Genomic DNA, 27,215 nt, shown 5'->3' with positions numbered 1-27,215 from the left:
ACCCGTGCTACTTATGACTGGTTTTGTGGTCCAGGGTCACAAATACGTAAGTTAGCAATCCTAATTATTTGTGGCTTCTGGTTGAACATTATTTCACCTAATTAATATTCATGAGCCAGTCTGATAAATATCTTATAATATATAAGATATTTATGATATAATATAATATGCCCCCCGACTCAGATCATTGCTAACCCTCTATCTGGTATAAATTATAACATGCTATAACTTTTACCAGTAGTTTTTTGCACAAATCTGATCCATGCATTAGTTGACCTACAAATTCCAGGACCAGCAGCAGTGAAGTAAACATGATCAATACTTCTCAATGTGCATTAAGATATCCATGCAATATTTATCAAAACAGATAAAAAAATGATATCTGATGAACTCAAAGCATTGCCAAGTCTCAATGCCAAGTCAGCGTGGTAGAGCTTCAAGGCCTTACAACTCAGTATCTTCATGAGACCCAAATTTATGACTCCTACCAAGATGAAGGTTTGGTGCATTCATATTTATAAGAATATGTGAAATGTCCATCCTGGAAGGTTGTGCTCATTCTATAATTCCAGTGATTTTGGTTTAGAAGAGCAGAACGCTGTAGGCATGCATTGTGCTGGGCGCAAAGATAAGTGTTGAAAAAGCAATAAAACTTATCAGCCTCGCTCATGAATATTAGAGGCCATATTATGCCCATATTATATTTGTCAATTAGAATAGGTTTTCATACTTGAATGTTCAAAAAACATTATTTTTCATATATTTTACAATGTTGCAACATCTCTCTTCCCAGTGTGTCAGTAATGCCCTGTTTAGTTCCTGTTTCTATGAAGGCACTTTTTCCGAAAAGCGCAATGTGGTTGACCGGACCAGTGTGTTGTGATTGGTCAACTGCTTTGAGTGTGTTTTGTAAATGTCACGCCCCTTACTATAGCTACGAGTTTCAGCACACTACTTACGCAGCTCAACCAACCCTCGCCCAAGCCTCTCCCCAGGAATTCTTTAAATGAGGAATTTTGTGATGTACATTCCTGGAAGAAAACTCAAGGCTACAGTCGAGGCGATTCAGGGAGTTCAGAAACAGTGCTTGCTGAGAAAATAACTCCCTTTGGAGTGACTTTGTGCTTTGTAACTTTGCAGACCTTTTTCATGTTCAAACAGCAACATTACGCATCAATGAAAGTTGAAAATGTAAAAAAGCATAATAGGTCCTGTTTAATTATATGTCCAATGTATTTCTTTGAACTATGATAAAACTAAATTAAACTTTTAAAATATTATTATCTCCTGTGTTGTGTTCTGATACCATTCTCTCCCTCTTCTCCCATAATTTCCAGTCATATCTCTACTTTTTCTCTTAATAAACGAAAAAAAAAAACAGAAAAATGAGCAACGAAACAATTTAAGAAAAAAAGACAACAACTATCCATGAGTAGGACAAACACAGTGTTGTGCATCATTACCTTGCTTGTATGTCGATATTGGAGATGGCATAAAAGTACTTGAGCAGGTTGTCTTTTTGAACGTATGTTCCTCCAAGTGCCGGTCTCAGCAGCCGAAGCCGCAGGTTGGTGAAGGTGAAAAAGTCTCGGAGGCCTTTCATACTCTCCATCCGTGTGTACAAGTTGTCCATGTTTTGTAATTTTTTCCCAGCAAATATGGCAAAGCGTTCCCGGACCTCAAACCGTACGCTCTTCTCATTCTTGGAACCGACCCAACGAGAGTATTGCTCGGTACATATGACTCTGGTCACGTTAGTTGCCGACAGATCCTGCACTCTCTTTGGCAACATATCGAAGGCTTCCAGGCAGTCATCAGCATAGTACTGGTAAGGCTGCCAGGTTCGCCCATAATTCAGGGACTTGTCCAGTACCATTTTTGTGGGCCGCCCGTACTCAAAGGTTATCTGGATGTCATCTGTTAACTCAAGGCTTTTGTTCCAGGATAAGGATATGTTGGCCTCAAGAGGCTCAGGATGTCGACTCCATGTTACAGTCTGCCAGTACGTGATGGGTCCAGTTCGCTCACGATCTTGCATCAGCTCCGGAGGATGAGCGAGTTCTTTGGTGGAGGCATCGCATTCGTCACTACACAGGTATGGGTTTTCCTACAGACAAAGAAGATGAAAAATAGAATAAATTAGGAGTGGTACAAAATTAAGTAAGGATAACTAAATTATAGGAGTGTGACGAGATAGTTAGCTCACGAGACAAGACAAGATTGGGTTCATGAGAAAGAGACAAGATTTTTGCACAGTATTTTTAAGAAATGTTTTAACTAATCAAATAGTAATGAATGTCATTTCTTAATATGAATTATCATATGCAGTGAAAGACAACAATATACAATCACTGTAAAAAGTTTTGCTACAAACTTGACTGGCTTCTCTCCTATGTGATTTCGCATGAGTCTATTCAGACCTTTCTGTACATAATTTATGAGCTTCCAGAACTTCTTATTGAGGCTCTGTGTGACCTCCTAATTGAACTCCTTTCCACAAATTGAACATAGAAATAAAAACAGTATAAATTACAAAAATAAACATTTTGCAAACAATAATGCAGCCATAATCAATATTCAAAGTACAAACAAAGACTAAAATAGAGACCAGAGCTAAGAGGTGGTTGCAACTACACTGCCCAGCCTAAGATAGGTTTGATATTGGGAGCTGTTGCATGTAGCCCAATATGCGCGCATCAGGGAGCTTGCATTTTACTTTTGCTTTCGAATTCGTGATAGCACGTACTTTGTGTATAGGGATCGGCGGTGCTGAGTGTGCATTCTACAAGATAAGACATTTATCAGACGCTTAGGCTCTGTTGTGCAACACATCCTCCGCCATGGTCTTGTCAGTCATCTCGCCTTATTCTCGTCACGTAATCAGTGAACTATGATTCCTGCTGCACTGTGTGAGACTCTGCAGCTCATGCTGGATGAGCAGACAAGACGTTTACAATTGAAGCGACCATTATCCAGCTGAATTAAATGGTTTTTATTTCTATTAAAAAAGCAAAACAACAGTGGAGGCGGTGTGCACCATAATTTCACCCTCACGCTCTGTCATGGCAATATCGAAAGACAGCTTTTCACTCACAGCTTTTACTTTAAAGAATTAAAAAATAAATAAATAAATACTCCAGTTTCCACATAAATATTAAGCAGCACAAATGTTTTGGCTGTAACTGTAATGGCTGCTAAAAATTCAGCTTTGCCATCACATATAAATTGCATTTTAAACTATATCGAAATAGAAAATAGTTATTTTAAATTGTAATGATATTTCACAATTTTATTGTTTTTTAATAATTGCAGACTTGGTAAACATGAGAGACTTCTTTCAAAAAAAAAAGACCAAATATATATAAATACAGTATATATTATTCATGCACTAAATAAAAAATAAATATATATATATATATATATATATATATATATATATATATATATATATATATATATATATATATATATATATATATATATATATATATATATATATATATATATGTATAGATATAGATATATATGAATTGTAAATGAAAATTATGTATAAGATCAACGTCTCTGTATTTACCCTTTTCCAAGTTCCCAGATGAAATGAATCTTAATCTTAATGATGATCTTTACAATGGAACTGAACCAACACTGAACTGACTTCAGCTCAACAATGAACTATATTCTTTTAGAGCTGCTGTAACAGCCGATATGAACTAATCATGTTCGCATCATTGAATTATTTTCCTGTTGTCAATGTAAAGCTGCTTTGAAACTATCTGTATTTTATAAAGCACTATATAAATAAAGGTGACTTGACTTCCCATCGCTACTGTAATTTCAAGGTTTGAACCTTTGCCCTAGTGACACACCAGGTGTACGGATTAGACTACAGATTGCCATCTGGCCATGCTTGAACCCCTTGTAATTCCTTTGTAAGTAAGCAACAACCATCCCACACAAACACTGGAGGAGTTAAAAGTCTCAGCACACACTGCAGCCTCTAAAACTGACAGATCGATGTCCAGGGATAGTTATTATTTTACAGCCTGCACACTTGAACGTTTCTCGGGCCAAGTGTCTTCATGGACCATTAGCTTCCATTAAAAAATAATTTAGACTACCTGTCCCAACCATCTGGAGTACCTTAGCACATTGATCCATAACCAGGGAGCACCTTAGCCTAACTCATCCCGCTGACTCAATCCCGCCGTCTTTCTCTGTATCATACAAATCCAGTCCAACTGCTGCGGCAGGTGGTTCTTAGACTAAACCTCCAGCTATCCTCGCAGGAATCACGTCACGTCTAAAGAGCAGCGTGGCTCGAAGAGGAATGATTGCCCACTGCTTGGCAGCAGCAAGAACCCGTGTCAGTGAACAGACAATGCGATCGTTTGGCCTCCTTCCGGTGGCCTCACACAAACTCTTGTAGACGTGTGGTTGTGTTGGCACTGATGTCACGGAAAAATGTACAGAAGAACTTGGAGGCAATGACTAATAATTACTGTGATTATTTAAAGTGAACTGAGTCATTTCTGTATCATCAGAACAATTACACAATTTAATAAGAAAAAGAAGACGCTACAATTGTCACAGAATCTGATAACATTAGTCTTAAGTTCGACCTTCTCATTAGCATCACACACCTTGCAATGGGAAACCCCGACCTGTCTGTATGAGTCCAGTTGTATTACACGCTTAATATATGGTTCAACGTCACCTAGGAGAACCCACATTGCACTGAGGATCTGTTATGGTAGCTGACCGAGAAAGAAAGATGGATGTGTTCTTAAAATAAACAGGATGAATCAGGAGATTTTTTAACAAAAATGGGGCTTGAGTAGAAAATGTTACAATGTTTCATAAGAGCACTCACTTTGTGGTACTATGAAATGTTCTGACCAAGCTGTGAAGAGCAGATACTACGCACGTGGAGACCGGACCGTTAGTCTTGTACCTGAAAAGGTGGCCCTCTTTTTTTCTGCGGCGTGAGTTAATTACAATGAAGGCAGCTCCCTACGGACATCCAGTCACAGAACAGCTGGCGCTGAACAGCTTCAGAGGGATACAGTTGCCTAATTATACCAGCCAGAAAGTGACTTGCACAAGAGTTTCAACTGTCCCAGAGAGTGCCAGAACAGGGCTTTAATATGCAAATATATTATCAAACCATTTTTAGCTTATTTAGTCAACTTAGTAATGTTTCTGAAGTTTAATGGATTTGGAGTGCCTCTCAAATGCATTTTAGATGTGTTTTCACTTTCAGACTGTTTTTATGCATGGTTTGATCGCTGAATCTGAGTTCGATTTCACCCTATCCATCTGCTCCCACAAAAATGACCAGATTTTTCTCGAATAAAATCCAAATTCAAATAATAAGTAAAAAATGTCAGATAATAAGTAAAAAATAAGTAATAAGTAAAAAATGTCAGATATCAGTTTGACTGACTGTGTTTCACATAACCCACTTTTTCAATTCGCTTTCAGGAAAACTGCATTCACACCAACCAAGCGAAGCAGACTTCAATGCCAAAAGTGTCTTTTCTTTGCGATTGGAAAGACTCTGCTCTACAGTAATGTATATAAGGGTGTGTTCACACTTGTAGTTAAAAATGAAAATTCTGTCATTTATTACTCACCCTCATGCCGTTCCACACCCGTAAGAGCTTCGTTCATCTTCAGAACACAAGTTAAAATATTTTAGTTGAAAGCTCCGTGAGGCCTCCATAGGGAGCAATGACATTTCCTCTCTCGAGAGCCATAAAGACACTAAAAACATATTTAAATCGGTTCATGTGAGTACAGTGGTTCAATATTAATATTATAAAGCGACGAGAATATTTTTGGAGCACCAAAAAAAACTAAATAACGACTTATTTAGTGATGGCCGATTTCAAAACACTGCTTCAGGAAGATTCGGAGCATAAAGGAATCAGTGTGTCGAAACACGATTCAGATCGCGTGTCAAACTACCAACGCTGTAATCACGTGACTCTGGCGCTCCGAACAGCAGATTCGACACACTGATTCATCTGTGCTCCGAATCTTCCTTTATTATTGAACCACTCACATGAGCTGATTTAAATATGTTTTTAGTACCTTTATGGATCTTGAGAGAGGAAGTGTCATTGCTCCTTATGGAGGTCTCACTGAGCCATCGGATTTCAACTAAAATATCTTAATTTGTGTTCTGAAGATTAACGAAGGTCTTACGGGTGTGGAACAGCATGAGGGTGAGTAATAAATGACAGAATTTTCATTTTTGGGAGAACTAACCCTTTAAGTTCTGTACCAAAAAAAGAAAATGATACATTTTGTCCTTTTTAACACTTAACCTACTGATACAAAACAAAAAAAATGTTTTATTACGTATATATTTTGCGACAGAACATCCAAAACAATGTTGTGTGCTGGGCTAAATGGGCTTGTTGTATGTGTGCATCTATAATTATAAATTTTAAACAGCTGAGAACTGAGAAAGAGCTTTTAAAATGTGTAAAGGAGCCAAAACAGAACCAGGAATTCCTGTTACACACAAAGAAAGATTTGCTGCAAGGAGAGGTGGTTACGACACCTGTAACAAACTGTAATGGACAACGTAACTCCTAAGATGAAAAGAACCAGTATGCTTGAGCATTTTTAGGGTGGCATCTTATGACATCACATCCTGTTTCTTAAGGGTGCTCCGATTGATGCAGATCGTTTTCAGATTATATTACCTTTATATAGTTTGATCAGTGGTCTCTATAAAGGCTGATCAGAAGAGCTGATCAAATGATGCAAAAATCATGAGACAATTTTTCTATGCGGAGCTAAAATTGCTTCAATACATTCATCACTGGTCTGGCAGTTCCACCAGGTGTCTGAAAAGGACCATACATTTTTTTTTCGTTGTGGAGAATGGAGACCCTACAGCAATGACAGCAAGAAACTAGGGCTGTGATATTTCAGTGCAATTCTTTCCTACACAGCGGTGCACTTTTGTTCCTCCATGAAAGTCAAAACTTAACATCCAAATCAGCTAGATCAGTGATTGTCATAAAATACAAACAAAGTTTGACTGTTGATAAACTGCAGGACGTGCTCGATAATGAAATGAGTTATTAAAACTGCATTAAGCCACGAAAGAGATACTGTTTCCCAAGCGGCTTACTGTGCGCACACTCCGAATGGAGTGGAACACAGACAAGCAAAGTGAACCGAGCTTCGGGTTCACACCTAAACACACAGAAATATGCCAAAATGCCCAGCTTGGTGAGTATTCGCTTCAACACTGTCAGTAATGATAATATAAACAGTTTGGTGTAAGTCGCATGTGTAACAGTATATTGGATCCGTGCAATCAGTCTTAAAGTGACAGCAGCCTAATATTCCTCCTGCTGTCTGTGTCATTAATGTTAATCAAATAACAAAAGACAGAGGAAAATCACTCACTGCTCTTTAATAGGATTAAAGGTGCCGCATAACGTCTTTTCAAAAGATGTAATATAAGTCTAAGGTGTCCCCTGAATGTGTCTGTGAAGTTTCAGCTCAAAATACCCCATAGATTTTTATTAATTTTTTTAACTGCCTATTTTGGGGCATCATTAACTATGCACCGATTCAGGCTGCGCGGCCCTTTTAAATCTTTCGCTCCCTGCCCTCCCGAGCTCTTGACTATAAGTGCAGTTATACAGTGCATAAACAAAGTTCACACAGCTAATATAACCCTCAAATGGATCTTTACAAGATGTTTGTCATTCATACTGCATGCATGCATCAATTCCTGTAAGTATAGTATTTATTTGGATGTTTACATTTGATTCTGAATGAGTTTGAGGCTATATGCTCCGTGGCTAATGGCCAATGCTACACTGTTGGAGAGATTTATAAAGAATGAAGTTGTGTTTATGAATTATACAGACTGCAAGTGTTTAAAAATGAAAATAGCGTCGGCTCTTGTCTCCGCGAATACAGTAAGAAACGATGGTAACTTTAACCACATTTAACAGTACATTAGCAACATGCTAACGAAACATTCAGAAAGACAATTTACAAATATCACTAAAAATATCATGTAATCATGGATCATGTCAGTTATTATTGCTCCATCTGCCATTTTTCGCTATTGTCCTTGCTTGCTTACCTAGTCTGATGATTCAGCTGTGCACAGATCCAGACGTTAATACTGACTGCCCTTGTGTAATGCCTTGAACATGAGCTAGCATATGCAAATATTGGGGTTAAGTAACAGTCGGTGTTATGTTGAGATTCGCCTGTTTTTTGGAGGTCTTTTAAACAAATGAGATTTATATAAGAAGGAGGAAGCAATGGAGATTGAAACTCAAGGTATGTCATTTCCATGTACTGAACTCTTGTTATTCAACTATGCCGAGGTAAATAAAATTTTTGATTCTAGGGCACCTTTAATCTATATTTATACGGTGAAAACTATGCAGTGTTGTTTTACATTTGATTGACTTCTGTTTTTTTTATTTTTATTATTTATTTCACAAGAATGCTATAATTGTTAAGCTCTAAGCACCTCTAAGAGAGTGAATGGAATATGTTGCACAAGTTGCTTCCCAATAAATAGAGTTGTCAATTCATGATACTTTCAATTCATAATCTCTTTTTTTGTACATAAAATGCATTTTTGTTGAGAATAGTAGGCCTATTATTTATTTCGGTGATTGGGGTCGGTGATTGTATCGGCCAATACTGCTTCCAGTGATCGGTGATCGGCCCAAAAAATCCTGATCGGAGCAGCCTTAGGTCCAGCACCATAATGTTTAAATAGCAAATGCACTCACACCCATGAGCGTGCTGGTTTGAAAACGAGGTGTGTTCAGGCACGTTGTAGGCGAGCTGTTATTTTGAGGAAATTGAAAATGACTGCGCCATTGACCAACTGAAACCTGGTCTAAAGTCAATGGTGCAGTATTTTTTTGTTATTTAAAGAGCGCGTTAGTAATATGCGCCTATAGGCACAACGTGTGTACACTCTGCTTGTTACACACACAGGGACGCACAGCAGCACACAAACATTTTTAAATATTAAAAATAAAAGGATTCCTCTCTGGAGAAGCGTTCAGTCTGTCCACTTGCAAATTCCGGCATGTAAATAGTGAATCCAACCTGGCTTTTAAAGGGAATGGGAGGTGACACTCTGATTGGTTTATTGTGCATTACGACCCAAAGGACACCAATGACTCATTAAGAGAATAGGTACAACCCTTTTGGACCATGTGCCTGACGTGCCGACCATTTTTTCTGTTGTTAAACTAGCAAAAGAGGATTCAAACACGCCCTAAGTGCACCTACGCCATGCACTTCAGACCATGTGCTTTGATTGTTACAATAGAGCCCTTATTGTTTTTGGTTGATTTGCCTCCCTTTGGTCTGTGTTGTGTTCATATTTTAGTAGCTCATTTGGAAGCAAACTGAAAATGTGGGTCTCGGTCGCTTGTTTAGTGCGCACCAGGGTTCTGATGGCAGCATTTACACTTATTCAAAGAGCACTAACAGAGCAACCAGAGTTCGTTTTAATCGAATAAAACCTGCAAAGTGTGAACATACCCTGAGGGAGATTTTAATTATTTATTTAAATTTTGTGTTTTTTGGGGGAGGGGATGCAGTAAAAAAAAAAAAAAAAAAAAACAATACAAGAATGTGCATGCTGTTTTTGAAACAACTGAACAGTGAAATTTGAGGAATGCAAATTACTACATGGTGATTTGAAGAATCCCCAAGACCTGAGGCAGCATGAAAACAGGCAGATGGGGGATTATTGCTTGTGGACACATGGGGACAAACTCAGTCCCCTTTGGGAGTACAGGATGGGGGAGGATGCGCTTTGGATTCATGGAAAATTCATGAGAAATGGCAAAAACTAACCAGCTCCAGGATTTTTCAGTGACAAACCGACAATTCATTGTCTAACCGTACAATTGATGTTTTCCAGACGTGGATAGAGAAAAAATCTGGACCGAATGTTTCTGTTTTCCCATGGTGCATTGCGAGACTGTGCAGTTACTCTACCTGCTATATTTAGTCCTGGCTGTTAATGTGTTTCTAAAACAGGCCAATAGGATTATTCCTCTTATGGCTGTTAAGAGTGTGTTCATTCAAATAATACATGTGAGGATGATACACAATGGAGGCTTTGAACGAGCATGAGCACGAACATAAATCGCACCATCTCGGTGTATGTTCAGATGTCTACTGTATGCAGCAATGGGTCATCTTTCTGCTTAGCTAAGCTGAGATCTTTCCTCCCTCCCCATCCTTTATACTCTCTCTCCCTCTCTCTCTCTCCCTCATTAGCTAGTGCTGTGTACAATGAGAGCTTCCAGCAGTAGCTAACATCATGCAAGAGAAGGAAAGAAAAAAAGCAAGGCGCTGAGTAAAAATGCAACGGCATCTCCTGTGGGCGCTGAGTGACTGAAATTTCCTCTAAATTTTTAATGAGCCGGAAAGCTTCTCCAAAGAAAGTGAAGTTGCCAAATCTAGAGGGCTTACGTGGATCAATTAACTCACTTTCAATGTGAACAAAAAAAAAAAGGACGCTGATTGTAAACACAGTTTCAACAGGCTTAATAGAGTGTCAGACTCACTATATGTTTTGTATGCCTTGTCAAACTCAAATAAATCAACTAGGAATCTAATTCTGCAGTAAAATATAGGGCTTTTCACACTTTTCACACATAATTAACCCTGGGTCATTCTAAACCCCGGGTAAACGGAATCCTGGGTTGTCTTGCTACACGTTTCACACTGCTCATTATTTATCCAGGGTTAACAATTAATCCTAGGTATTAATAAGCTGACGGTTCACATTAAAAAATAAACTAATTCTCCAGAATTTTTTATATATTTTGATATAATTTGGGAAAATATTTAATATTTAAATGAAATGTTTTATATTCAAATGAATATCCATAAAATATAAATAAATACAACAAATAAAAAATGTATAGACTATAATTATACAAAAATTATAGCATACAAGGTGTGAAGTAGGTTTATATAACAAGAAAAAAATATATATATTTTTATTTTTATATATAGGCTACATGGAAAAATTATATCATATAATATTGTATAATAACATTAACTAAAATATACAAGAAGTCAGGTAGCACTATAAAAAATGAAAAATAAATGAATAATCGATAGATAGATAGATAGATAGATAGATAGATAGATAGATAGATAGATAGATAGATAGATAGATAGATAGATAGATAGATAGATAGATAGATAGATAGATAGATAGATAGATAGATAGATAGATAGATAGATAGATAGATAGATAGATAGATGATTCACCTACAACTGCTGAGAGTCACAGGCGAGACACTTCCTGTCAAGGACGTCTCACACTACATTGAATCCCTGGAGATTTAACTGTAAACAAGTGTGGATCACTTCTCTTTAACACTGCTGCTTTAAAACACACTGTGACTGCAGGCACAGGGAGTTATTCTCACATGGAGCAGGTTTGATCTTGTGAATGCCAGAAGGTCTCCTCAGTTTAAAAGTGCCTGGCCCCTCAGCCCCCCCTCCCTCCCTCCCTCCCTCTCGCTCAACATCTGAATGCAGAGCAGGCTGATCAGTGGATGAACAGTCAGCTTTTATCGATCTGAGAAGAAAGTGCTGACAGGGAAGGACATGACTACACCCTTCTCCTAAAACTCATCTCTAGTTTCTTCTGCTCTGTAAGCCGTCTCAGGTCGACATGGAAAAATATTCCATAATCAGTATGCACAAAATATACGCCCTTGTGTCAGGTTACTGTATGAATAGTAGATGAGGACAGAAAGTTTTATGTGGTGCAATGTATTAAAAATTGGAAACTTATAGGAATTGTGGCCAAATGTGATTTTTGGTAGATATTAAGTGAATAGCTGGTGTCTAATACATCTGCTCTGAAGGTTTTACTTATGTTAAAGTGTGTGTGTGTGTGTGTGTGTGTGTGTGTGTGTGTGTGTGTGTGTGTGTGTGTGTGTGTGTGTGTGTGTGTGTGTGTGTGTGTGTGTGTGTGTGTGTGTGTGTGTGTGTGTGTGTGTGTGTGTGTGTGTGTGTGTGTGTGTGTGTGCCTCATTTCATTCATTCATTCATTCATTTAGCACTATCATTCAAAAAGCTGGGGTCAGTAAGATTATTTTTTTTTTAATGTTTTTAAAGGAAACCTTTTATGCCCTTTTTCACAAGATGTAATATAACTCTCTGGTGTCCTCAGAATGTGTCTGTGAAGTTTCAGCTCAAAATACCCCACAGATCACTTGCTATTGCTTGTCAAATTTGCCCCATTTAGGTGTGAGCAAAAACTCACTGTTTTTGTGTGTGTGTGTCCCTTTAAATGCAAATGAGCTGCTGCTCCCGGCCTGTGTTCCAAAAGAGGGCGGAGCTTTAACAGCTCACACTTCAGTTGCTCAACAACAACAAAGCTGGAGAATCTCACACAGCCAAAATGAGGATTGTCAGTAACGGTGTTCAGCCTTACATTGTTCAAACCGGAGTCGACACTGATGGAGAGACTCAGGAAGAAGTTACAACTTTTAGAATGCAGCTGGATGTATCTGAATGGTTAATAGATAAATTTATGTAGTCACTGTGGAGTTGATTCAACTCCTGGACTAACATGTGCCGTCATGTTAATCTTTTGTGCAAATCAAGCATTGAATTGACCCTCGTTTGTGAAGAAGTCGGGTATAAAATGACTACATGGTAACAACACTCTACTACTACAACTCTTCCACTTCTCTAAAGCAGCCCAACATGACCTCATCCCCTTTGTTGTGTGTTCCTGGGGGCAGGATTTATGTAAATTTTGCTGTAGCACTTAAAAAGAAATTTCTGTAAAAGAAAATGTCTCCCTTTGCATTGAACTTTGAGCGTTGTAACTTTGCAGATGTTGTTTATGTTCAAACAGCAATATTACACACAGAATGCATGTAAAGTAAAAGAATTTCAACTTTTACATGTAGCGGCGCTCATCAATGTCAGTTCCAAAACAGTGGACCAATCAGAAGAACTTGGAGGCGGGGCAAGCGCTGTGTGCTTCTGTTTACAGTAGCAAGTTGTCATGACAACTGTTTTATTTGTTCATTGCCGTCTCAAAAGTACATCTTGAGACCTCGCGTTCTACGCTGTGCTTTTTTTAAAACCATTCCTGAGCGCTGTGCCTCGTGTTTTTAGACGCAAAGATGCGTTCTGTGTGAACAACCCCTAAGTAAACTAAAGAGGGCGCTGATGGAACAGCAGAAATGCAGCGGTTACCCCTTAAAAAATAAATCTCATATGTGCTCACCAAGGCTGCATTTATTTGATCAAAAATACAGTTAAACCTTTTACTGTAATTTAAAGGTGCCCTAGAACTTTTTTTTAAAAGATGTGATATAAGTCTAAGGTGTCCCCTGAATGTGTCTGTGAAGTTTCAGCTCAAAATACCCCATAGATTTTTTTTTTTAACTGCCTATTATGGGGCATAATTAGAAATGAGCCAATTCAGGGTGTGTGGCCCTTTAAATCTGGTGCCCCACGCTCCAAGAGCTCGGGCTTGCCTTAAACAACAAAAAAAAAAAAAGTTCAAACAGCTAATATAACCCTCAAAATAGATCTTTACAAAGTGTTTGTCATGCAGCATGTCTAATTGCGTAAGTACAGTGTTTATTTGAATGTTTACATTGATTCTGAATTTGTATTCTTGAGTTTGAGACTATGCTCCGTGGCTAACGGCTAATGCTACACTGCTGAAGAGATTTATAAAGAATGAAGTTTTGTTTATGAATTATACAGACTGCAAGTGTTTAAAAATGAAAATAGCGACGGCTCTTGTCTCCGTGAATACAGTAAGAAACGATGGTAACTTTAACCACATTTAACAGTACATTAGCAACATGCTAACAAAACATTTAGAAAGACAATTTACAAATATCACTAAAAATATCATGTTATCATGAATCATGTCAGTTATTATTGCTCCATCTGCCATTTTTCGCTATTGTCCTTGCTTGCTTACCTAGTCTGATGATTCAGCTGTGCACAGATCCAGACGTTACTGGCTGCTCTTGTCTAATGCCTTTCATAATGTTGGGAACATGGGCTGGCATATGCAAATAATGGGGGTGTACACCCCGACTGTTACGTAACAGTCGGTGTTATGTTGAGATTCGCCTGTTCTTCTGAGGTCTTTTAAACAAATGAGATTTATATAAGAAGGAGGAAACAGTGATGTTTGAGACTCACTGTATGTCATTTCCATGTACTGAACTCTTGTTATTTTACTATGCCGAGGTAAATTCAATTTTTTAATCTAGGGCACCTTTAAAATAACTGAAATCATCTTCAGAAATCATTTTAATGATTCGGTGTTCAAAATAATATTTCATATTTTCATATATAGTATATAAGTGACAATTTTACCACAAAATTTCAATTTTACTGAATTTTGAGTAAACATTTTATGAAAATGTAAAGTTTGCTATGATTAAACTGTAGAGAAAACCGCTGTCAGTGGTCTGAAGGTCGAGGGTTGCTCACAGGTATCTCTCCAGCTGAAAAGACACCTGGCACCAGGACGAGCTCGTGAAAAACCCATATCAGTTAACCTCTATTTGTGTTCCCTTCCCTGGCATTTTTTACTACCTTATTACAGGTTACTGCAAAAGAACCGCAAACTTTAAAGAACTGTGCATCCTTTTAAACTGAGTTTGAGAACCATGATCTGATTCTCCTACTTTTTATTCTTGACACCTAAATCCATCACCACTAATAAAAGACTTGTGAATCACTTTGCCTTTGTAATACATTTGCTTCTTGAAAAATAGATTTGGTTATTGAATTCATACTCTCTTCATAGTCCAGCTACCCACCCGCTGTCACTGTGTGAGCCGAACGATATATGGTGAGAAAATGATGTCATAGAATGAGCAATGTCTGATCCGCCCCCCCTCCTCGACGGCATCCTGTCTTTTATCCACACACTCTAAATGTGTGAATTAGCACCCCGTCAGAAGCAGCTCTCCGTCTCCGGGCCCCATGCATAGTGTCAGTCCAGCTGGACAAATCCTCTATCCGATTATTGTGCAATCAAGCGTCTGGCTAAATTCCCAAAGCATCTCTGATGGAGATTAACTTTGGCTACACTCATACTTTACGAACCTGACAGAGGGCCTTCAGTTCACCCCTCAAAAACACTGATTGTATATAGTATGAATAATATTTTCATGGTTGCGATGCCCTAATCTCTCTTCTCAATTATGTCACAGAGTAACCCGAATGCCACACCGATCGGTCACCAGATGTGTCCCGGAAAGACGCAAATTGTTTGCGCCCTCACGCTCGGTGCTAAGAGTTGATTTACACAGATAATCCTGCGGTGACTGCTGTCTCATGTGCGGAGAGAAACTACACTGAATAACAGCTGTGTGGGCAAATTTACACATCAACTTGGGCTTTGTTGACTCTCTGAACAAACACATTGTTTACGGCCACATGTTGCAGATACTGAATAATCTGTGTGAAGACATCTCAGGGTTACTTAGAGACGTTTTAGCATTCTTGTGTCAGATCTTACTGTAATGTTTTAGATTTCTTTACTTTCTTTTATCCTTTCCTTCCAAAAATAAACAAAGCCAAACTATTTTTATGTCTGATTACTTGCCTTCTTAAAGGAACAGTCCACCCAAAAATGAGAATTCTGTCATTTACTCACCCTAATGTCATTCAAAACCTGCGTGACTTACAAAAGAAGATATTTTGAAGAATGTTGGTGACCACCATTTCGGCTCCCATTCACTTCCATGGTCAAAAAAATATAATGGAAGTCAGTGAGAACCAAAACTCAATATTCTTTAGAAAACCTTCTTTTGTGTTCCACAGAAGAAAGTCATACAGATTTGGAATGACATAAGGGTGAGTAAATAGTTTTGTCTGAACTATCGCTTAAACAGATTTTGATAAGCAACATAGGTGTAAAGAGTAACTGAAAAACTTACTTGAGTGAAAGTACTGATACCTCACATTGAAAATGACTCCACTACAAGTTACAAGTAACCAATTCCAATACGACTTGAGTGAAAGTCTTAAAATATCTGATTTTAACAATTCTTAAGTATTTTACTCTGCACTAGTCCTCAACACCTGAGAGACATGCCGGTGAAAATAAGAAACAATTGATTTGTAAGATGAGAAATTGTAAACCCAAAATAAAACTGAACACCTCAATATTGCAATAAATCAAGGTCGACGACACAACCTTTTAAACGTCTACGAACTCTCAAGTCTCAGTTAAAGGGATCATTTACTCCCCCTCAAGTTGTTCCAAACATGTATATATGTATTTTCATTTTTGGGTGAACTATCCCGTTAAGCTCAAATGCACAAAAAGGCCATAAGTAAACCAATATCCTTCTTGTCAATATAGCGGATAAAAAACAAAGTTAAGTAAAATTAAATAGTCAAAGTCGACTGTATGTGCCGGTTTGAGCCTCATCACCAGCTGCAGTCATTTCCTCATCTAATAAATCAAACACCTGCGATCAGCAACTACCTGCTAATGCACTCATATTCACATAAAGTAGCCTTGTTGACAAGTTTTGGTGGAGGTAAGGGGAAAAACGCACAAAATCTAGTACCTTCAATGCAATTAGATGGCGATATCGCTTCTTTATATCAGAAACAAACTGCTGCAGAAAAAGTTAGGTGCCATGAAAAATGTAATGTATAATTGCATTACTCGTCATAAATGTATTGGAGTAAAAAGTATATTTACTTGCTCAAAAATGTAGTCAAGTAGAGAGTAAAAGTTGCCAATATCTTTGATACTCAGTACGACTACAAAGTAGCCAAAAAGATACTTAAGTACAATAACTAATTACATTTACTCAAATACTTTACACCTCTGGTAAGCAAACCCATATCTTGAATATGTATTGGCAGTTAATCACACTATTACACTAGGATGTCTTTTCTTCAGACTTTCTATGCTATGAAACTTGTAAAGTTACATCAAAATTGCATCAAATTGCACTCATCATAAATAAACATGATTAGAAACCATATTTGCATGGAAACACAAGCTGTTCCAGTAGAACAGATGTATCTGACAAAGCGGCAGAGCCAAAATTGATCCAGTCCAAACTCACCAGAGTGCAGAACCTTTCCGGTGGGTTCCCACATGTGATATCGGGAGGCTCCACTCTAATCTGCATGTACTCCTTCATGGACATGGGTTTGGGCTGGCAAGCGTAATATTCCCATGTTGGTCCATCGTCTGTGCTGACCAGCGACTTACAGATATCGTACTGGCCGAGAGTCAGGATAATGCACTGTAAGAGCAGGAGCGCCTGTGAGAGCATGGCACTGGATGGGTCCATGGGCATGAGAGAAAGGCAAGGGGCGCCACAGCTATTAAGAGTATCAGCATGGAAATGACTTAGATTGTGAAATTTCCAAAATCCATCATGGTGCCAGTTACGCAAAAGGGCAATGTCGGGTCCTCCGTGGAAAACTGTGTGTGACTTTGCAAAATGTGTTCACACTGAGGTGTAATTTTCAGATCTGTTGTGACATCTTCAAAATTCAAACTGACTTCCAGTACAGGGGTGAATGTCACTTCAGTTCAGAGACATAAAATGCATTTAGTGGTTTATGCGCAATCAGAAGATGCCTGGTGTCTGAGTCCAATCTGAGATTCAAGTGTGATGAGATGAGCTGTTTCATTTCTGATGGTTTGCCTAGGAAATAGAAAAAAACTGAAATAAGAAATATAATACATTGCATGCATTTGCATTACAGTTTATGAAGAAAATGTATATTTAAGGCAATATGAATATTTTATGATTTATGATGAGTCTTTATAACAAAAAGTTATGATTTTTATTAAATGGTAATGGTATAGTGTTGCTCTGATGGTGTTTTGTCTTGTTATTACTGGTCACAGTTGCTTGAGATGTTGGCTATGATTAATTTAAAGTCAGCATGTGGGCTTATATTGTACAACTGTGTTCTTATTAGAACATTTTACTGCAACAAACAGATTTTAATAGCCCATCTAGGTTGGTATATTGACATTATATAGATTTAATGACATATATTCAGTCAGGAACTTTAAGTAAACAGACACCATACATATATATCATATATGTATATCACATATATCCAATGTAGCATAACTTTAATAGCTGTGCTTCGAGAACCCGCCACTTTTCCATGTGCCCATATTTCTTTATGAGGTAGATCATAAACTTTTACAATTCGACATTGCAATGGAAATATTTTTAAATAATTCAAACGCTTAAGTAGGTCATCTGAACGAGATATGGTGCAAAAAAAAGGCGAATTAATACATTTGTATTATGACGTAACATGAAATGCGCGCAAATATTAAACACATTGTATTTATCTGAAAATTAAACGTATGATTAAGGCAATTAGAAATTGAAAAAATAAAGAAATAAATACGTTAACATTTTTTTTTTTTTTAGAAAACTGAGCAAACAAGTTTAGTTGAAAGCACTTTTCCAAAAGCATCAGGGAAATTTAATAGACAATAACCTATTTCTCATAAGCTAAAGTTCCTTGAATTGATCAAAGAACATCCTCTGAAAGCAGACATTGATCTGAGCGCTTTTAAGTGGTTCAGCGCGTGCAATGGCCATATATAGGCTATGTATATATTTAAGACTAAATAAGTATCACACTTGAGGAAACTTACCCTTGTTCCAGATATCAGCACCTTTACTGTTCCCAGATGAATTTCTTCTGTATAAACTCTCTCTGTCTCTCTCTCTCTCAGTCAGTTCCCTGCCATATCACTTGAGATTGATGAGAAACACATGCACACGTTACTCCTCTCCGTAGATCACAGCAAACGCTTTCCCCTTCGTGCTTTCTTCGGCTGCCACGTAGTTTATTGGAAAGCATTCTAGATAGATGCCCTACATCCAGACTGCTCCGAAGCGAATCGTGTGTTATTGCCTGAAAACGTGCATTTAAAGTTTCGCTTCTTGTCCCTGCCTTCATTGATGTCTCAGTCCTGTGCGCTCAAGGACAGACTTCAGAGTACTACACCTCCCATTCCCATCCTGTCTTATTCCATCCCCGCTCCTGCTCCATTCACTCTGCCTTATCTATTTGCGCATCGCAGTATCTGACTTTCATTTGTCTTTTGAAAACCTCGATGAGAATACTTTTGGACCCTGCAAACCTCCTGCCTTGTCTAGTCTAACTAGTGTGGAACAGAAGTTTATCTACGGGCTTGAAGAGCTGAACCGTCCCAGCAGCAGATGAGGCAGTCCGCCCCGCTTAAAGAGACAGATCAGAGGCTGAGGATTCCCAATCTCCTCTCACAGTCACAGAGTAGCGCACACATAACAAATCATTCAAAAGCCGTACGGAATATACCATAGTTTAGGTCAAATTGTAACAGCTTAGGTATTAATGAAGTAAAACTGGGTAGCCTACGTTGTATGTATAATATGTATGTAGCTATAAATAAATAAAGCTTCCTAACTTTCGAAACCATGGCATTTTGGCGGAAACTATGGTGAATTTTTGTAACTCCAAATAAATTAAATACTATTTTATTTTATTATTTTAATAAATGGTACGTGAAAAGGGGTGTTTCATTTATTTATACAAAATATTTAAAACCCTAACAATAAAAATTATAAGTAGGCTACAACAAATAAATAGTTTACAACCACGCCATAATGGGCAACACTATTGCTAAAATGGTTGCACATTTAACCTAAATGAAACATTTACTCAAGAGATATCTAGTGCTTTAAAATGGGTTAAGGCTTTTTGTGTGGTCTGATATGGAGCTGTCATAACAACCCAAACGCCATGTTAATGATACTTTTCCTGACAGGTATAAACCGAAGCAATGAACAGAAATAATGATGTGTGTGTGTGTTTATAAGCCTAGATAATAGTTTAGATTAAAAATAATAATAATAATAATAATAATAATAAAAAAAGCATCACTTTCCAGCCACTGTGCAAAACTAGGAGTGCTTTAACTTTTTAACTTTGGTTATTTTCTTGTTATTAAGACAATAAAACATCTTTCTGTTAATGATTTTGCTTGTGTTAGGCTATTGGTACTCATAATAACAATTACAAATAAGGTTACAAATTGTTCTGTACAGATTTTCTTGTCGCGTCCCTGTTAGAAACATATAGACTGTAAGGTTAGAAACTACAAATCCCATCATCCCCTCAGTACCAATGACGTCACTCGAGCGCCAGCGTTCTTCGCAGACGGAGAAGCGATGGCGGATGTTATGAATGTTGGAGTGAATTTAGAAGCGTTTTCTCAAGCGATTAATGCCATCCAGGCTCTTCGATCGAGTGTAACCAGGGTGTTCGATTCTCTTAAAGATGGGATGAAGAATAAGGAGACCCTTGAAGGGCGGGAGAAAGTCTTTATAACTGAATTCCAAGATAATTTACAGTCAGTGAATCGCGATTTAAAGTGAGTTGTCTGACCGTTCACTAACCCTGTTGTTCACTAGCCCATATAACCATGACCATATAGAAACTTCCAAAATGCCATTGTTATTGTAATAAACCATGGTAACTCGTTACTACTCAGTCCATTGCTGTCAGCATGAAAAGCAAGTAACTTAACTAGAATATTCTAGGCTTCCATTCCATAATGTTTCCTTTATTATTTTGCTGTAGGAACAGTTATTGTAGTAACTGTTAGGACGGTAATTATGATTAACGTGATATCTTTTTAATTATGCTTCCTGAAGTCAAAACAGCTTAGCTTTAGGAACCATGCTTAAAAAGATGTCATCATTTTTGAAAAAAATATCTCTCTCTCTTTCTCTTTCTCACATACATATGTGTATGTATATGTGTGTGAATATACATGTATGTGTGCATGTGTATACAGATATATATATATATATATATATATATATACACACACACACACACACACACACACACACACACACACTCCTGAACAAAATCTTAAGACCGGGGGAAACTTTACAAGTATTCGCATTTTGCGCTATTGTATCATAACCAGGTTGTAAGTACTGCTTCAAAATGCCAAAAGAAGAAACAGGAACAAGAGACAAAAAATAGAGAGTAGGCAATTTATTGAAAACTGCATTTAAACTCAAACAGGCTGTTCATCAGCTGATCAATAGTTTAAGACCATAGCCTTAAAAAGTTAAAATCTTTGCAAAAATAGGGCTTTCATGTCATTCTCCTTCAGACTTCACACTGTATTGATCCATTGATGGCAAAGGCAAAAAGGCCTTCTGTCTTTGAACGTGGTAGGATTGTTGAGCTGCACAAGCAAGGGCTCTCGCAATGTGCCATCACTGCCGAGGTTGGACGCAGTAAGACAGTCATTTTACATTTCTTAAAAGATCCTGAGAGTTATGGGGGGAAAAAGTCAAGCGGTAGACCCAAAAAGATTTCACCTGCACTGAGTTGGAGGATCCGACGGGTTGTCCGTGAAAAGACCCAAATTAAGGCACTTACTGATTCTGACTGCAGCCCAATAACCATAAGACAACTTCTGCGAGAGAAGGGCTTAAAGAACAAAAATGTCTTCAAAGGCCACGTCTCCTATTGCCACAAACTTGCCCATTTGGAATTTGCAAGGGAGCACCAAACATGGGACCTTGAAAGGTGGAAGAAAGTTTTATTCTCTGACGAGAAAAAAATGAACCTGGATTGTTCTGGTGGCTTCCAACGTTACTGGCATGACAAGATGTTTTCTACGTGGCACTGTGGAGGAGGCTCCATCATGATCTGGGGTGCTTTTTCCTTCAATGGAAATTGGAGCTTCAGGTTGCGCAGGGGCGTCAAACGACGGCTGGCTATATGAACAAGTTGCAGCGGGCATCCCTCTTGACTGATGGCCCTCGTCTGTGCGGTAATGATTGGGTCTTTCAACAGGACAACGCTGCAGTTCACAACGTCCGCCTGACGAAGGACTTCTCCCAGAGGTCTTTTGGACCATCCTGCGTGTTCCCCTGATCTAAATCCCATTGAGAATGTTTGGGGATGGATGGCAAGGGAAGTTTACAAAATGAACGTCAGTTCCAGACCATGGATGCCCTTCGTGAAGCCATCTTCACCAAGCATTCCCAAATGAGTGTTTGAGGTGATCAACAAGAACAGCGGGGCTCCTCACTACTGAGTCCTTTTTGACACTTTTAGTTCTGTTGTGGGTTTTTTTGGGCTATGGTTTCAAACTTTTGATCAGCTGATGAACAGCCTGTTTGAGTTTAAATGCCATTTTCAATAAATTGCCTACTCTCTATTTTTTGTCTCTTGTTCCTGTTTCTTCTTTTGGCATTTTGAAGTAGTACTTACAAACTGGTTAAGATCCAATAGCGCAAAATGCGAATACTTGTAATGTTTCCCCTGGTCTATATATATACACACACACTGTATATAAAAAGTGTGACTTTGGTATGTGCAAGTGTAAAAATATCAACTATACCAGTATGACACTTTTTTTGCTGCAGTGAATTGGAGCGTCTCAGCACTTTGGTTGGCAGGCCGTCAGAGAGTCACCCTTTACACAATAGTGGACTGCTCAGTTTAGACCCCGTACAGGACAAAACCCCTCTGTACAGCCAGCTGCTCCAGGCTTACAAATGGTCCAATAAGGTAAGTTGTCAGCATTTTGCTCATTCACCTTTTTAGATTTTCCCCTACGCGCCTGACTTAAGTTAACGACGTTTAATAATATTTATATAAGTTATTTCTCAAAGAAAAAGAAATGTTAGTTATGATTCATTAAAAATTCCTTCACAATATGCAACCTGAATGTAAAGAAATTTAAGTGATGTGTGTTGGTGATAAATGCCCTAAATGGTCTATTCAGACTTCATCTGTGTGTCACTCCAGAAATATGTTGACCTATTAAGGGTTTCCAGGCCTGGAAAAGGCTAAATATAATATTATTAAAAAGTTTCGGGTTGGTAAAATTTTTAAAGATTCCATCGAATTGAAAATTGAATTTACCTCGGCATAGTTGAATAACCGTTAGCCACGGAGCAAAGCCTCAAACTCATTCAGAATCAAATGTAAACATCCAAATAAATACCATAGACGTGCTGCATGACGAACACTTTGTAAAGATCCATTTTGAGGGTTATATTAGCTGTGTGAACTTTGTTTATGCAACGACAGAGTCTAGAGCTCAGGTTGGGGCGGAGAGTGCGAGCAATTAAAGGGGCCGCAGCCTGAATCAGCGCATTTCTAATTATGCCTCAAAAAAAAAAAATCTATGGGGTATTTTAAGCTGAAACTTCACAGACACATTCAGGGGACACCTTAGACTTATTTACCTTTAATGCACCTTTAATGTTTAAAACAGTAATATTTTGAAATATTTTTACAATTTAAAATAGCAGTTGTAAATTTATGTAATTTATTCCTGTGATGCAAAGCTGAATATTCAGCATCATTATTCCAGTCTTCAGTGTCACATGATCCTTCAGAAATCATTCTAATATGCTGATTTGCTGCTCAAGAAATTTCTTATTATGATCAATGTTGAAAACAGTTGTGCTTTTTCAGGGTTCTTTAATGAATAGAAAGTTCAAAAGAACAGGGTTTATTTGAAATAATTATTTTGTAACGTTATACGTCTTTACTGTCACTTTTGATCTCTTTAATACGTGATTGCTGAATAAAAGTATTAATTTCTGTTGAAAACAATTTTACTGACCCAGACTTTAGAAACGATTGGAAAGGCAATGGAAAAGTCATGGAAATTCAACCTGTAGTGGTGAAGCTTTTGGTAGACAGAACCGTTTTGTTTATAGTGGTCAAGCAAATGATATGAAGAACTGTTGTACGTTGATATGTGTACAATTAAACATTAAAGAGAATTTACACTTTAAAATTTGCATTGGTCTCTGCGATAATTGCAATAGTATTAATTGTATAGGGTTATGAATATTAATGTGCCCTTTTATGCTATCTATTATGCTATTTCAAAGGTTCCTAATATTGTTTTGGTCTCCTACTATAGGTTACATGCATCCAAGATCATAATATACATTGCACATCACCTCATTTTTCGAAGATTCAGTCTCTCTCTAAACCCCTCCTTTCCAAGAGAGTTTACTCTACTCTGATTGGTCAGATGACCCAGTCTGTTTTGATTGGTCTACTGTTTACAGTGCGTGTCAGAAAAAAAACACCTATCTGAATTTCTTATTAAATATGAACTATATGAACGTTTGTATTTACTGTAAATTGGAGTTTCTGCTCAGAGCCTTCTCTCATTTTGGCGAAGAACTTGTGGAAATCGCATTGGTTTTGTCTTCATATACTTTTGAAAAGTTGCTTCACATCTATTAATGAATTCTAGATGAACATGAATGCAAGGCTGTTACATCATCACAGGTGTCAGACCAGACGTTGATTTGAATATCATCTTCCGTGTAATAATACTGTAACACTATAATCAAGAGGAAGCAGATCTACAGTTTGATGATCTAATACACAGCGCATCAGTGAAACACATTATAGCTTGTAGCTGTGATTTGCTTAATGCAATGTGAGAAGTTCCAAATGTAAAAAAGCGTCCGAAGTCTGCCTGCTTAATTTGTCAGAAAATAGAGTTGTGTTACTTCTTGCCTAGTAAATCTTCTTTTGTTCCTTCCTGAAAAGGCTGTAAAATTATGTTCTCTTTGGATCAAGGTCCTCGAGCGAATCCTCTCAATAAAACGCACACCACGTCTTGCCAGAAGAGCACACACTTGAGATTCAATAGATGTGGGTGTTCTCACAGCAGAACCAACATTTGCTCAATATCCATTACGGCTGAGTGCTTTGACTTCTTTTGATCTTGAGTAGGTCTTCTGTCCTAAGTGTTATTGAACAAGATTTGCTATTCTTACTGTAAATGCAATTTCACAGGATGCCTGCGCTCTGTTCTTGAGTTCTTTGATGCTTTGCCCTTAGGTGATGCAGGTAGCATTATGATAGATGAAGAATTGAATAGGAAACACACTCTTTATTTGTATCTTGGAAACATGGCACAAAGCTATGGTTTGATTCTTAATTTTGGGGGGGTTAAATAATAGGTCATTAAAGGGTGAAGACTGCACTGCAGTACCTGAGCAACTGTTGAGGTGTTTGTGCATGAATTGGTGAATGTGTCGCAGGTGTTTTTTATTTGCAATGACTGGGGTTAAAGTGCTCAATCAATAGCAGCTACTCATCAGTTGCTCTCTCCACACTGTATGCAGAATAGTAGGTAGACAAAGGTCTTTTTCGTTAAACAAAATCAAATCTTTTCAAAGTTGCTATTGCTCAGAAAAGCTCTTGAAACATCACTGGTTGGTGCCTTTATTCTTTTGAAAATCATTCAAATGAATTAAGTTTTTTTTTTTTTTTTTTTTGGGTCATACAGGAAATGAAATGAACGTCTCTTCTTGCCCAGAGGTGCTTTTATTTTTCATTCCTTTTTCCAGTGTAGTGGTTGTGCATCCTTTCTTTGTCAGTGTCGATTTCCTTGAAAACTACAACATTAAGACTTTGTGATACTTTGCCAAACACTATTTTTGCTACTACACTATTTTTAGGTTACATTTATACTTAAGGTATATCTTGCATTTAAAGACTGATATTATACAAAGATCATACAATCTTTATTAATAATGATATTAAAACACTTTTTAGGCATAATATTCAGAAATGTGCATTGTGCGATAAAGAAATATGCCTAATAAAGCTTAATTATAATTTTATATCAGTAAGTCTTAAGTGATATGTCAGTAAATATTAGGAGCGTGACGAGACCTTGTGTCATGTGTCTGTTACTTAAACTTAAAGTAAAATATTTAAAAATTATTTTTTCTAATTGCCAAGGCTAAATTTCTTTTTTTTATTTAGTTTAACTCTATGTAATAAAATAACTAAAACTAAAATAAAAATGATTAGAAAATTAACAATGATAAAATGAATGAAAATTACTGAAACTTTAATTGAAACAAATTATAATGAAAATGGAAAATAAAAAAAATAAAAAAAAGCTAATTTAAAATACTAATGAAAACTAGTATCTGAATTATACTAAAACATTTTTTTTGTAATTCAATTTGGTGCCAGTAGTGCACACAGAAAAATCAAGGTACAGGAATGTACCTAAAAGAGTACAAATGCTTTGTCGCCCCAGCTGTACCCTAGCAGAGTACAGAAATGTACCTCTGAACACTGGTACATTTTTGTACCTTCTTTGTACCCCTAAAAGAACAATTTTGCACCCCTAATGACAGAAAGGGTACATTTTTGTACCTTCTTGTTTGTACCTATAAAAGAACAATTTTGCACCCCAATGATAGAAATGTACCTTTAGGTTATGGTTTAAAATTACATCCTGGTATTCTACCAGAACCGATTCATCCTAAAATAATAACAATACTGTACTTCAGGTATATTTAAAAAAAAAAAAAAAAAAAAAAAAAAACCTTGCATGGGTGGGGAGACAATTCCTTAAGCATTAGGCTTTGTGAGCATTTTGTTACCAGTTTAAAATACAAAACAGAGGCAGTGCATTTTTACAATTTATTTTTAAGTACAAAAGTAACAATTCTAAGTATAAAGTACAGAACATTCTCAATTCAGTTTTATAACTCTCATACTGGATATTCTGTACCCAACATTAACAAAATTCAATTAACATGTAGAATGTTTCAGTTCCTTCACAACGGGAAATATCATGCCCAATGAACAGTTAATTAATCAGTCAAGTTCTGAACACATAGGTAGTGCATGTTTTACAAGCGTTTAAACATAATGTAACAATTCTTGTAGGAGTATAAAATAAAGAACATTAGCAACTCAATTGTAAACTGGATATTCTGTATTAAACCTGTTAAAAAAAAATATTTCAAATGAACATGTTCAGTGCATTTCAATTCCTTCAGAGTGTAAATACAAAACTGAGCATCGGGCCCAATGAGCAGTTCATTAATAAGTTTTAAATACTGGACTCTCAAGCATTTTAACACATATCCTCAAACTTTTTTTTAGCTCATTAACAATTAACTAACTAAATTAATTAACTCATTAAACAACATATTTGACAAATCTGTACAGAAGACTTGCATTAAACAGTGAGTTGACCCAAAAACTTAAAATTCTGTAATTTACTCACCCTCATGTAGTTCCAAACCTATATGAATTCTCTCTTCATTTGAACAAAATATATTTTGAAGAATGTTGGTAACCAGACA

At 37.2% G+C, this 27,215-nt stretch overlaps 2 protein-coding genes across 5 annotated transcripts in view; one reads left to right on the top strand and one right to left on the bottom strand.

Annotated features, from left to right (window-relative positions):
- ntng2a (netrin g2a) overlaps window positions 1–17,470 on the bottom strand; it is an 81,855-nt gene extending 64,385 nt beyond the window's left edge. For all 3 annotated transcript variants that reach the window (XM_067393528.1, XM_067393529.1, XM_067393530.1), the window contains exons 1-2: window positions 17,127–17,470; window positions 1,464–2,107 (exon numbers count right to left, since the gene is read on the bottom strand). In XM_067393528.1, the coding sequence (XP_067249629.1) occupies window positions 1,464–2,107; window positions 17,127–17,363 (881 nt within the window). In that variant the 5' untranslated portion in view covers window positions 17,364–17,470. The remainder of the gene's footprint in view (window positions 1–1,463; window positions 2,108–17,126) is intronic.
- Window positions 17,471–20,255: 2,785 nt separating this feature from the next.
- med27 (mediator complex subunit 27) overlaps window positions 20,256–27,215 on the top strand; it is a 73,620-nt gene continuing 66,660 nt past the window's right edge. For both annotated transcript variants that reach the window (XM_067393527.1, XM_067393526.1), the window contains exons 1-2: window positions 20,256–20,461; window positions 22,485–22,629. In XM_067393527.1, the coding sequence (XP_067249628.1) occupies window positions 20,259–20,461; window positions 22,485–22,629 (348 nt within the window). In that variant the 5' untranslated portion in view covers window positions 20,256–20,258. The remainder of the gene's footprint in view (window positions 20,462–22,484; window positions 22,630–27,215) is intronic.

This window comes from Chanodichthys erythropterus, chromosome 9, assembly GCF_024489055.1.
Source record: "Chanodichthys erythropterus isolate Z2021 chromosome 9, ASM2448905v1, whole genome shotgun sequence".
Taxonomy (NCBI): domain Eukaryota; kingdom Metazoa; phylum Chordata; class Actinopteri; order Cypriniformes; family Xenocyprididae; genus Chanodichthys; species Chanodichthys erythropterus.
Note: the sequence above shows the minus strand (reverse complement) of the source record. Positions and strands in the feature narration are given on the sequence as shown.